Consider the following 13,911-nt stretch of genomic DNA (forward strand, 5'->3'; position numbering starts at 1 on the left):
CAGGAAACTTGATTTTAAGACAGTCTTTCTAAGGATACACATTTTGACAATGACCATAATGGGGTATAAAAATCAACATTGTTGACTAAGCAAAGAAAGCCATAAAAACATTTACAACAGTGATCTCAGTCTCAAAACAGGAGGGCTATATTAAGAAAAAAGGTTTTAAAAAGGAACAGAAAGTGAGTACCAAAGGGTAAAGCCTTTTTCAAAGGCAGGGGCACTTCGAAAACACCATGTAGGTGAAAAAGAACTACTGCCTGCCAGCTATTAAAAGACAATTTCAAAGCGACCAGAAGGAAGTGAGCCCAGCTGAATAGTACATAAAGAGAAACTATCAGAAATAAGAAACTATTCTTCAAAGAGCTGAAGTTGCATCCAGATGTGGCAAATACAAAAGACCAACCAGAAGACAAAATTAACACTACAGTAAGGCAGCCTCCTCCCAAAAGTGAGGGTCAAATCACAAAAGGTATAAAAACTAACACCTATCCTTGGTCAAAACCTGCAGGGGCAGAAACCATACCAGACAGCATGCAGGTCAACAGATGATCAAGGAATGAAAAGAGAGCATGAGTGAGGCTTTTTTTTAAACACATGTTCAATATGGAGGAGCTTGGGTAGGCTCCTGTGCCAGAACTTTTCTTTATGGGTAACATGATATAGTATCTATCTCAAAGTGAGGACATTAAAGAATCAAGTAAGTGGTAACAAAACACCAGGACGAGATGGCAGTCACCCAAGAGATCTAAACTCAAACCACAGTGCAAAGACTCTCACCTAATATCACCTGAAATGACAGAAAAAGAATGTCTCAATATAATGCCATCTTTCAAAAGAGATATGGGGATTATGGGTAGACATTTGTATATTTAAAAGATTGAAGGAGAAGAAACTATAGTAAAGAAGATGACTATGCACTTGGGTGAGTATTATATATTGCAGCAGAGAAGACATAGTTTTCTGTACAGGTAAATTACAATGACAAAACCTCCAGAATATTTCTGAGGTGACAACCCTGTGAATGAGCAAAGTTTGGATGATGTTGGACACCTTTACGATACCAAGTTAGACTGATCAGACAGTGCCTCGAAGACATTTAAAAAGTCCATATGTCTTTATATGGCCAGTTGATGAAAAGTTATTAAAACACTGGCAAAAATAAATGGTTGGTTTGCACAGCACAGGAAAGTTGCTGACAGATTCATGCTCTCGACCATGATCTTCAACATACTGATAAATGATCTGGAAAAAAGTAGCAAGTAGCTTTGAGCAAGTTATTGAAACTTCTAGAGAAAAATGGAGTGTTAAGAATTCTCAGCAATTGAAAAGGAAAAGCCTCTCCCTTTATTAAGCCACAGAACAAATACACAGTGAGACTAACATGTAAACTTTGTGCACAGCTTTGCTCTTCATCTTGAGGAACAATACAGTGGAACTAGCAGACAAATGGAAGAGAAACAAGGATAGCCATAGGCATGAAAAGCCTGGAAGGGAGGAAAAAGAAGATTGATCAGACCTTTTCAAGTGAAAAAACTCAGACTGAGAAGTAGTTATGGCCAAGATCTATAAAATAAGGAATGACACAGAAATGGGGAATAAGAAATGACTGCTCGTTTTGTCTTCCAGTACAAGAGGCTAGGGGATATCAAGTCAAACAAGAAAGCTGTTAAGTTGGACAAGTTTCAAAAGAGAGATACATCCTTATACAAGGTAAGCTGCAGAGCTGCCTGCAAGAGATTACTACATACAAAGAAGAATTATATGGGTTCCAGAAGGAGCTTAACAAGTCTGTCAAAAAGAAAAAAACAAACAAACACAATGAACTCACTGCAAATTAATAAATATATAAGCATTGTCTTTAGTTGAGAGACTGAATATTGAAAAAAAAGTATTTGGATGTATCACTACTGGCTTGCTTCTTCTACACCTCATTAGGGATCCATTGCTGCCTATCTGTCTAATAGAATAAAGGGTTGGAAGGACCGTCAGTCAATGGTAGCATGGATGTTCTCAGCTATCTAAGCATCATAAGGAAAATGTACTTTTAACAGTAAATATTTACTGTAAAAGAAGCAGATATGAAAAACTAGTTGCCAAAAAATACTTGTTGGGGTTTTTTGGAGGTTAATAAATAGTTTCTCACTGAATATGTACTAAGTTTTAGGTTGACATATAATATAAAGTTGTCTTTTTTTGGTGAAAGACACTCAGGCAGTTGAGCTGTTTTGGATACATGATCTCATTTACCACCCCTTGTCCTTCATTTATAGTCAATGTTTATTTACATGCCAGCTATTGCAGATTTGAGATCTCCTGCCTTAGTGCAATGGTACTAAACAGAGTAACAGAGGTTAGAGGTTTCAGGATCTGCAGGTTTTAAAAGAGAGGTTTATTCTCTGTTCTTGCAGCATGTTATGACTTAGCCATTAAAAACATGTATGGTTTAGGTTTATGCCTATCAATTATAATTACGTTTTTACACTTCGTGTTTTCTGAGAAGATAATAATTACATCTTTCCAAATGGAAAAAGAGAATATTGCATTTTCTAATAGATAACTTTTTGACAACTTAAAGGAGTGCTGTTTTGAACAGACCTACTGAGCCAGAATATCATGCTCATTTACTGCATCTTCTATCTTGAACTTCAGCTTCTCAGTGCTTGTTCTTGCCATTTAAATTGCCTGTATCTCAGCCTTTTCATAGTTCCATTTTCACTGTACCCAGATCATTATCTATTGAACATTTCTAGAAAGCTGAATATGATAGCTGCACAGTTGCCAATGTTACAAGTCTTAAAAATACATTTTTATACTCACTTGTAATACAGCTTTCAAGGCAGTTGCTACACAGTGATTATATAAACCAGTAGCAGGAGTTTTGAGTAGACTTGCCAGTTCTACCTTCCCCCAAACTAAACTTCACAAACAAAAAAAACCCCAAACCAAACACTATATGCCTACAGACTCCTTTATTCCAGTATCTATTTTACACACAAAAATGCCCAACCCACACAATGCTACATTTAATTTCACAGAACAAAATCTAATCTGTCTATTCGGATCCTGAAGAGGCTCCTATCTGTCAAGTTCTAACATCAAAATTACAGTCAAGTTAAGTTAAAATTATGCTATGGAACTAGATATCCATTTCTTAATATTGGCATTTTGCTTATATTCCACATCCTAACAACACAATGAAAAGTACCTAATAGCTAAAACTATATAAAAGAAAAACACTGTCATAAATATATTTCAGTTTTTAACTTTCACAAGAAAATCTCTAATAAAAACACAAAGAAAACTTGAGGATGTGATAATCTCTAATTTTGGGCAACTTTTTTCACTGTATTACCTAGCTCCCAGAGATGTTAGCAATAAAGTCCCAATCTCATCCATCAGAGAACGCAGTAAGTGAATTCATACATGCATAAAGCCCTAATGAATTTAAGGGGACTCATGTTTAGGGAGGTGATTTTTGAGGCAAGAGAGTTTCCAAGGAGTAGCATTTTGAATGTAAATATGAATAAAGATGCAAATATGTTGTGCAAAAAGTTCAGTGTTGTGATATTTTAAGTTTACACAGGAAGCATCAGAACTTGCCTAATAAACTGAATTTGAAGAATATAAAGTGATACTTCAACTGAGCAAGAACTTGCAATCAAGCTTAAAACAGAAATGAAAGTTTACAATGAAACACAAGAAAAATTAACCACTGTTATATACAAACACATGGCAGTTCTGTTCTTTCAAACATGTCCAAAAGGATGCTTAGAATCCCTAGTCTTTTGACATTTTTCCTATTTAAAAAAAAATCAATTTTTCTTACAATTCCTAAAAAGTTTGTTTGAATCTCAAGCTTCTCGAAGACTCATATGTTTTATTTTTCAAATGCAAGTATTTACAAGTGAAAAGACTATTCAAGGTAAGAAAGTAGCTACTACAGTGACCACCAACACAGAATTCTCTGGGTCTGTCTTTGCCAAGACTATTATAGTAATGTATTCCCATTTTCTGCAAATCCAGTTCATTTAGTCTGTATCTATAGAAAACCTGAAAACTCAGAAAGGTATCCTTTTGGTTTTAAGAGAGTTACCTTTAATTAGAATCACATGAAAGAATCTATTTGCATAACAGATCTACAGTTAGTCTTGTTAAAAATGCGAAATTTTGATTTGTGTTTTTTACACTTGATGCAACTAATGAAAGGATCAATTAAGAGGGGCTTGCTAGGAGATCATACACTGGATTACAGTTTCAAAGAGAATTAAAAAATGCGTTTGCCCCAATAAATACTATTATCTCCAGTCATATGGATTCTCATTCAAAGACCTTTTCCCATTTTACTAAGTCTGATAAAAAGCAATTTACAGAAGTTGCAGTCCTATTAACTGTTCTATCGAGAACAACTTAATTTGTCCAACATGGGCATAAGAAAGATAGAGTTGAATTTCACTGTTAAATACTTACCATAGGTTGCAAATGTTCTTCTTTGTTGTTCAAACATGAAATCATTGATGTGGGCTGGTTCTGCATATCCAGAAAGCATATTTCTAGGTGCAGCCATTTGTTGAGTCCTAAATGGGTTTTCTGGTCCAAACTACATCAAAAAATATTAAAACAAAGTATAGCAGAATTAGTAATTTCTTATTTTTGTGTATGTAGGTTTTCAGAAAAAAAACAACACAGAAAAAAAAAGATTTGTCTTTCAAAAATTGTAATGCAAAATCACTTTGTATTTGATTACGACTACTGAATAAGTTTCTTAGTCTGTTATTTTACACAGTAATTGCACAGTTGCTTTGAATAGTTAGTGATTGAACTTTCTGCCTGTATTATAGAAGACAAATATCAACTACTTGACTTGCTGATACTCGACAGTATCAACACATACGGTCATTCAGTATGTGACCAGTAGAAGCATTCAGAAGACAAAACCACAGTGTACTGTCCCTTCTAAGGGGGAGGACATCAAAAAAGATGTATCAGGTCCTACTAAACTCATGTGATTAATACAGAAATTACATTGCTAACAATATTTTTCTGCATTTAAAAAGCAACTAAGGACTTGCTATATTATTCCAGGAAAACAACTAATGAAACCCTGCCTTTCTTTTCTTCTTGCAAGATGACAAATGCCAGTTTTCCTGGTTATCATGGTTAGGAAGAGAACAGTGACTACAAATAAAGGCAGTACACTGAGACTAATATCACACTAACTTTAATTGTAACCCCTATGCTTGTCAGCCATACTAAACACCTGACACTCCCACAATAGGTTTCCCTCACTAAAACATTTACACACAGCAGCACTTTTATATCAGTACTTTTGCTCACACACATCATGGCTTTGAGAAAATGCAAGTTTGCTATGAAAAGGCCAATTTATGTGGTTCCACAAAATGTTTTCTAAACATAAAGCATAACTAATATAGAAATCTGAGATTGCTGCAGCATTTGTCTACCTAGAATACTAACTCCTGGTCTTACAGAAGACAAACTGTACAAAGAAGTTAAATACTGGAAATAGTGAAATGCTCGAACAGCTATTTTTATCTTTCCGATAGCCTGTCAATTATAATAAAATGGAAAGTGGTTCACATGGCACCAAGCAGTCTAAATTCAGCCTAAAACAGTTTTTCGCTATACACATTTAGCACAGCTCAAGTTACTAATATTCTTAATACTGATGTGAATAATTAAACTGAAAGTGCTTTGATTTTAATTTTAAATCCTCTTCTTAGAAGTGTTATATCTGCAATAACGTTATATCTTAAAAGTGTTATAACTGTTCATTTTGCTCTAATGACCACAATGAGTAAATACCAAAAATGTGAAAATAGTCAGAGACCACTTTAATGCAGTTCGTGTTTTGCTCAACATCTTTATAATGCTATTTTCCCAGCTTAATTTTTAATTTCCATAGCTATAATTCTGATAAAGACTTCAGGAATCTTCTTAGAAGAGCTTTATACAGAATATTAAAATTCAAGCATTAAAAATACCAACACAGCTGTGTAGAATCTATTTTTTAAATTTGTCAAAACTAGATCCCAAAAAGCAGCAAGCATCCAAAGAAGTTGTCTTATAGGAAATTCACATTAAATTTATAGAACCTCTGCCCTCTAAGCCAAAGGCTTTTCCGCTCTGAAGATCAATATTGCTTCTTACCTCAGGTGCAAACATAGTTTCATAAGTGGGATTGTATTGAACTTCCTTGATAGCAGGATCAAGGTGGACTCCTGTTTCCACATCTTCCTGAAATAAAACAGACATATTAATAAACCATTTTTCACACGTAGACTTTTAAATACATGACATTAACTTCTTTCAGTCCAAATTAGGGCTGTGGTTCAAGGTGACACTTTTAGCATTATGAAAGTAAAAGAGTACCCTGGCCAAAGTTTCTATTTTTAAAACATATTGACTGCAAAACCAGTGTCAGTCCATCACTGAGAAATTCATCTAAGACATGTGCAGAATTTCGCATGTGAATTACTGCTTTTTTTTAAAGACTTCATGCACACAGTGTAAAAAGAGCAGCAAGATTAGAGAGAAAAGCTTTTTTTTTTGAGGATGTTTGAAAACCAGCCTTGTAAAGACAAATCAATTAAAATGGTCACCAATACAATATAAAGGTATGAAAGAGAGTTCTACAAAAGGTAGAAGGCAGAAGTCGCAAGTAAATGTTCTGAAAGACAGTTGTGAAAAAAATGTTACCCATCAGCACAAACATTAAGTATAACAATGATTTTCAAAGAATCTAACAGTTCCTTACCTCTAAGTTTTTACGTAAAGGAATAAATGCAATTCAACTTTAGTACTTAAACATATTTCCAAGTCCATAGTGACAAAAATTTAACTTGATAGATGAAGGGGCAAGAAAGAAGGACTAACCAAAAAAATAACTTAAAGCAACTCAAGGGGAAAAACTCAGAAGGGCACATGCAGCTGAAACAGAAGACAGAGAAGTTGATAAAGAAAAATACTGATAAGGTAGTAGCGCTCGAAAAGACCTGGTTTCACAAAACTCTACGAAGGCTCACTTACATTGGTTCTAAATTGACAGTACCTCCCCCCTATCAAGAGCTCAGTTAATGAAGGAGAACATTATTTTTCAGAATTATTACTTGCTTCCTGTACCTTTATTCTAGTACAATAGTATTTCAAAAGGACTCAAAGGTATGTTGATAACATCCCTAGTAATTATACTGAAAAAACTACCTTAAGCATCAGTGTTTAATCAGTGCTTACCTACAACAGGATCCAAAAGCATTTGCGACTCACGGAAAGAAGTGGCACAACAGAGGATCAAATTTTAGCAGTCACTTCATTAACAGAAAATTACCTCAAAGAAACTCAGTCTTGCTTTGTATTACAGTATCTTGAAAGAGCAAAGTGGCACATTCTTTACTTGTTTATTATTGTTAGCTATTCTCTGACATGCTGTGGCTAGAAGCTTTTTTTCTCCCCAGTTCAACAGCAGGTCAATTACAAATTTGCTCATGCATGCAAGACTCTAAAAGATTTTAAAACCTGGTTTTCTAGAACGCTGAAAAGAAAATCTGTACCTAAAGATCTTTGGCTTGTTAATTCAACATATTTGATTAATACTGCTCAAAAAAAAAGGGAAAAAAAAAAGGATATTAAAGGAAAAAAAAAAGGCATGACATCAGCAATCCTGTCAATTGTTTTTCTGCTAAGGCCACTGTCTTAGTAGAATTAAGTCCAACCACAAAGCTTTACTCTCACCATGTATCAGTTATTTTACCAAGCAGGTACAGCCATTGCACTGATCTTGTTTGAACCCTTAGCACTGCCAGTTCTTGGCCTGACCCCTTTTTTCTCATCACACAACCTTTTAAATTCACTGGGCTTGGATGACAATGGCTACCAGTACATTCAGAGCCCTGACTGTCATACACTATGAACTTGCCTGGAAACAGCACAGCAGGCCTAATCCAGTCATTCACCAACAAAACCAGACATTCCCAGCTAGAATAGGAGCATATAAAAAACCAGTTCCTAACCTGTATTACCTAAACACTTAGATTTCCTTTCATAGCTCCATGTGCTGAGGACATTTTCCACAGACAACTTCAAGTCACATCCTACAGCTCAGTCTGCTAACTAGACCTCACATCTTGTCCACAAAACTTATAATTTGAGAAAATAAAAATTAATATAATTGATAATAAGGTAAAATGTATCTGATCAATGGTTAGTGACATTTAAACAGTGATCAGTTTACTTGAAATTAAGATGCAGGTTTTTTCCTGCTCTTTAATCTGAAAAAGTGAGAAAAATCCGGTTTTGCAAAAACACCAAGAATTTTTCAGTTCTGCTATTTTTCCTCCGCCTTTCTTTCTGTTAAGTTCTATTATATGCTGCTTAGCAATTGAGAAAAGAAACAGATTGTGCCATGAAAGCTGATCCTCTGCTGGACGATTATAGTAATTCTGGTTCTACTTCACTGCTGGTGGAACAGTGCTGAGTCACTTGGAAGCCATACAATATGTTCACTCCTAGACCACCACAGGCACAGTCTTACTGTGTGAAAATCATCGAGCCTTGAAACTAAAGCACATGTTACATTTATCAGAGCCACACTCCTCAAGACCTCTGGTCTTACTCATGTTTTCATAATTTGGGGCATCAAATGATGCTCTGATAATATGCTACTGAAACATACAATGGTTACCTTTTCATTATGCCACTTTGCCTTAAACTATATAATTTGAACATGTTCCAACTCCCCACTTTACCTTCTAAGTTATTTTAAAGAATTGAAATCTTGATAGGAATATAAAGTATTGACACAACATATTCTGACATATTAGTCTATGGCAGAAGTTCAAATTGCAGCAGACAAATAATCCTTTGATCAACATCTGACAAATGCTATTTTGTACGGCATTACAAGACTCTGATGGGTAGCAGAAACATTAAAAATATTAACCTAGCCCATCAATCATTTCCCAAACTGCCAAGCTACCTGCATCAGTGTGTTCTGGCTGGTTTTTTTTTTTTTAATGAGAGAAAAGAACTCATCAGCAACCTCTGCACATGGTGCAGATCTCTGGGTACAATTGCATGCATTGCCAGAAGACTATTTCAGCAGAACTCATCTTTCTGAGACCCAGAAAGCAAAAAAGGTAAATACAGGTCTTCGGACTCTGTCCTTTATGCTCACAACAGCCTTAACTGCATGCATTCTAGATGCATTTGCCATAGCTACAGTTCGCAGGGAAGGGATCACAGGAGCAGCAGTCTGGCAGAGCTGTGACTGAGATAAGGTATCTAAGGCATCTCGTCTCTCTACAGTGCTGTAGCTTTTCCTTTTCACACAAATATCTTGATTTATCTAAAAGCCTAAGGTGAGCAATTCATCATGTAGCTTATGTGCCAAGTGTGACAAGTGGCTCTGTGGGATGGAAGACGATCAGCAGCTCGGCTGAAAGAGGAGGGCATCTGTGAATTCAGTGATGGGCCAAGTATTACCCTAGATCACTTTCCACCCTCAAAGGCACAGGAATCATCAAAAGAGGAGTCAAAGAGCTGTCAACTTAAACAGATACAGTGTTCCTCCAGAGAAAGATAAAAGTTCAGCTGTAGGACTGGCAGAAAAGCAGCTTGTGTTTGCTGCCACTCAGAAATTGTGTAAATATGGTCTTAATGGCATTCTGTAATATCATTAAAGGTGGTACACCACGTATAACCTGCGAGAGAAGAATGAAGGTGTTAGGAAGTTATATTTTACTGAATATGGCTATCTTGAAAGACATAATACAATGGAGCTGCAAACTGCAGCTCTATGTGTGACCTCTCTGCTTTTCTCACACTGGTAACAAGCGCCCCACTGAAATACAGTAGCCACATTGGGCACCACATATCAGGTAAGGCATGTGCTACTGAAAAGGATCCAAAGGAGAAAAATCAGCTATGATTTGATGAGGTAAAAAAATTCTTGATACCAAAATGCTCTCCTTTTGCCTCTTTTGTTCTACAACACAGCATCACACTGTTATAGGGGAATGGCACTCAGGGCTGTACTCTGGAGTATTAGCAGGATAGATTCCTTGCTTAAGGAATCTATCTTGAGACAGAAAGAAGCTTTCGATGCTAAGTGTAGACAAGCAGGTGCTTCATTACAACTCCCCAGAGACCACAGAATGTCTAGCTCCTTCAAAGGCATGCTCCTTTAGCCCCACCATAAGGGCCCTTCTGCCACTTAAGAAAGAGCACAGAAAATAGACGGGATTTTAGACTACAAATACAGTAAATCACATTAACTTTCATTCTTAACAGGTTTCTTAAACATGCCACAGTCTTGTTTTTCTTCAGAAAAACCCTACCTGAATGCCATAAACAAATACTGTTACTTTCTGTGAAAAGTACTTGATTTACAGACTACAAAATAGTTCAATAATAAAACAAATTCACTCAAAAAAAGCTTGCTAGAAGTTTCTTTCTATATGCAAGACATACAGAAAGACATACAATATGTAGGCAAGACAAATTTTTTTTAATTAAACAGAAGCGAAATCCCTGTAATAGGTAACAAAGTAAAGCCTTAAATAAAAAAACCCAAGCTGCAGTACATACTGCAACACTGGATGGTAATTCTGTTCCTTACAATGACTATAATGTTGATTATGCTTTCCCATTTCATCTCATGCAAGCAGAGAGTTTTGATGTCTATGTTGGGGTTTTTTCTTTTTTTTTCTGGACATTTCAGATAATAAACCTACCATGTTCCATTCTCCCCAGGTAAATTCATTACTAATTAGTCAAACAGCTAAAAAGGGCAGACTGCTCTGCATAATATTTAATTAGTTTTAATTATCGACTAAATTAAAATGTGGTAAATTAAGACCACATCCCATGAGCCACGGAGGCTTAAGCAGTTTGTCACTCTCCAGTTCTTGCATCAACCACTTGGGCTGTCAAATACACATTATCTCATCCTAAAGATTTTCAAATTTATTACCTAGAGACAAACAGCATTTGCAGTGAAGCTCCAACATTAAGATATGGCTGTTATCAGCTTTTATTCTTTCTACCCATTCATACACTCTTAACAATAAACAACCACCCCACTACCTTCAACAGAATAAAAATAAACCAGCAAGAGAAGCATATGCTAAACTGTTTTGTTGGGATTCCTGGCATTTTGCAGGAGGACCAAACTATCCTTGTAACAGTGCAAACTTCTTGCACACCCAGTACTTCCTGGCGTGGGAATAAGCCCTACTACGTGTTGCGTGAAGAGTTGCATCCTTTTGTTTGTTTTGAACCTAGCTCGTACTAGTTAGCTTAGAGTTGCTGTACAGTGAGTGCTCAACCCCCTCTCCATGCCATTTAATGACTTTGTAGGTCCCTGTCAATACTTTTCACCTCAGTCATCTCTTTCTCAGTTTTGGCCTCCTCAATAATTCCTCACACAGAAGCAAGACACCTCTTTAGCCCTGCTGCCCTTCCCTGAACACCATCAGTTACAACGTATCCTTTTCTGTATGAAGGGACCAGAAGCACACCTTTTCATCCTCTGTTGCCTTCCCCCAGGTGCTGTAACGTTTTCAGCAATTTAGTGGTGCTAAAAACAGTAGTAGAAACATGCAATTTCCATCTAGTTGGTTTCCCAACTTATAATGAAAAAAGTAGGATTACCAGCTTGGAGTAACCAATAATTATAAGTCAATGTTATCTGTTATGAGTAATTTAACATCAAGATCAACAATAAGCCTATTTTAACAAGCAGACTGTAAGAAGAGAGTTTAGCAAAAGTCATCCCCTCACACTTTTAAAAGACAGTTAGAAATCTTTAGTACAGCTTTCAATTATAGAAGAATTATTTTCACAGAAATATGATTTTATATAACTATGATGTAGGACTCAGCAGATTTCTTATAGAATAACAAAATACATCTCAGGGCTATATTTGCTATGCACAGTTAAGTAACCCAAATGGTGTTAGCTGAATGTGCTAACAACTATGTCTTGCTAATAAAGAGAGCGAGGACCTATTCCTCTTTAAAGTACATGTAAGTCTAATGTCTCTGCCAGTTAACAGGCCAAAATTCTACAATTAGAACTAGGATGCAGAACACCAACCACTTAAGATTTGCATTCTCAACTGCCAAAAATGCACTTGTGTGCAGCCATTGTTTATATTTATTGTACGACTAACCCTTGTAACCTCCCTTCTTACCCCCATTTTTGCTTATCCATTCCTGGTCCTTTGTACAAAACATATCCATGCTCCTAAGAGTAACTGATCCTTACTCGTGTCAAAACAATATTAGCACAAGTGAAGTGATACTAATGAACTGTAACTTCACTTTCCTACTCGCTCAGCTTGCCATTTTTCCAGGGCTGTACTTAAAGAACACTTGTGACTTACACTCAAACATCATGTATTTCGCATTTGTTTAGTAAGGGCTTTCTAATTCTAAAGAATTGGGGCAAATTCCTGAGGAGGTGACTGGTAAGCTTCCACTGATGGGTGGGATGTTATCATTTTTAGACCTGGAAGGTGTTGAGAACGTGTTGTCTACGAGACCTGCACTTACTTCTTGAACCCAAAAAGAAAGCCTAATATCACTATAAAAAAATTATCTGTTACTCCTCAAAGAAGGTTGTGGTGCTAAAAGAAGCTGCAGAATGGTATGTTCTGAAAGCCTTAGCTTGACATTGTTGGTCTTCTCAGTTATATGTACCTCATCTATGAGCTCAAATAAAAATTATAGTCATTTTAATAGAGTGTTTTGATACTCAGAAACCTCACTCCCTTTTTATCTTAGTTAGCATTATGCCTGACACAGAGGCAGTCCTAGATATGCTGGTGGACACCCCTTCCAGGGCACAGCCCAGCAAATAGCTTTGAACTGAACGTGCTGCTGCCATCCAACTTTTTCTTCCAGCTGCTTGTTTCTGCACTGGCACTAGAGATTTCACTGTGCTGGCACTGCATTTGTGCAAACAAGATCAAGGAATGGATCCAAGGACAAATAACACTGCTAAAGTTTTGGGGTTTTTTTACAATTCAGATCATTTCCCTGATGTCAGCCACTGAACAGCTACATAAGCCCTTCTGCTGCATGGCACAGGGAAAACCCATGGCTACAGCCCTAAGAGTGGTGAAAAGCACAGACAACGCTACTTGCAACTTGTAATCATTCACATTCAGGCAATATTACGGCTGTTAATTAGCTTTCCTTTTGAAGCTTCTACAAGACAACCTGCCAGACACTGCAATTTAAGAAATCAGATTTCCAAGACCCTAAGGGATGAAAAAATAGTCACTATATACAATATAACACATACACACAAATATGATCAGTTGCAGCAGTGTATGAATTAACTAATGACCACAAAGTGAAAGATTCCATCCACCCCTTGCTCACGAAGTAGGAAACTTTTCAGAACAACTAGGAGCAACACAATAACATAGTGACAGTCATCATGGTGAGATGCTTGCTTTTGATTAGATATTAGTTGCCAGTACTTTCAGAGCCAACAGGAGCACCACAGACATGGTGTTTGTTCTCAGACAACTGCAAGAGAAGCGTAGGGAACAGAACAAAGGACTCTATGTAACCTTTGTTGATTTCACCAAGGCTTTCGATACTGTGAGCAGAAAAGGTCTGTGGCAGATTTTGGAACGTTTAGGATGTCTCCCGAAGTTCCTTAAAATGATCATCTCACTCCATGAGGATCAGCACGGCCAAGTCAGATATGGCAATGCACTTTCTGAGCCCTTTCTAATAACCAGTGATGTGAAACAAGGTTGTGTTCTTGCACCAACCCTATTCACAGTCTTTCAGCATGATGCTCCAAAGGGCCACAGCAGACCTTGATGATCAGGATGGTATCTACATTTGATACCGTACTGATAGAAGCTTTTTCAAC

At 36.7% G+C, this 13,911-nt stretch overlaps 1 protein-coding gene across 1 annotated transcript in view; it reads right to left on the minus strand.

Annotated features, from left to right (window-relative positions):
* The window catches only part of CDC40 (cell division cycle 40), a 40,658-nt gene that overhangs the window by 23,025 nt on the left and 3,722 nt on the right, over window positions 1-13,911 (minus strand). Inside the window, exons 2-3 of the mRNA XM_029962746.1 lie at window positions 6,172-6,258; window positions 4,471-4,600 (exon numbers count right to left, since the gene is read on the minus strand). Coding sequence (XP_029818606.1) covers window positions 4,471-4,600; window positions 6,172-6,258 — 217 coding nt within the window. The remainder of the gene's footprint in view (window positions 1-4,470; window positions 4,601-6,171; window positions 6,259-13,911) is intronic.

Source organism: Manacus vitellinus, unplaced genomic scaffold, assembly GCF_001715985.3.
Source record: "Manacus vitellinus isolate BGI_N305 unplaced genomic scaffold, ASM171598v3 scaffold_4_pilon, whole genome shotgun sequence".
Classification (NCBI taxonomy): Eukaryota; Metazoa; Chordata; class Aves; order Passeriformes; family Pipridae; genus Manacus; species Manacus vitellinus.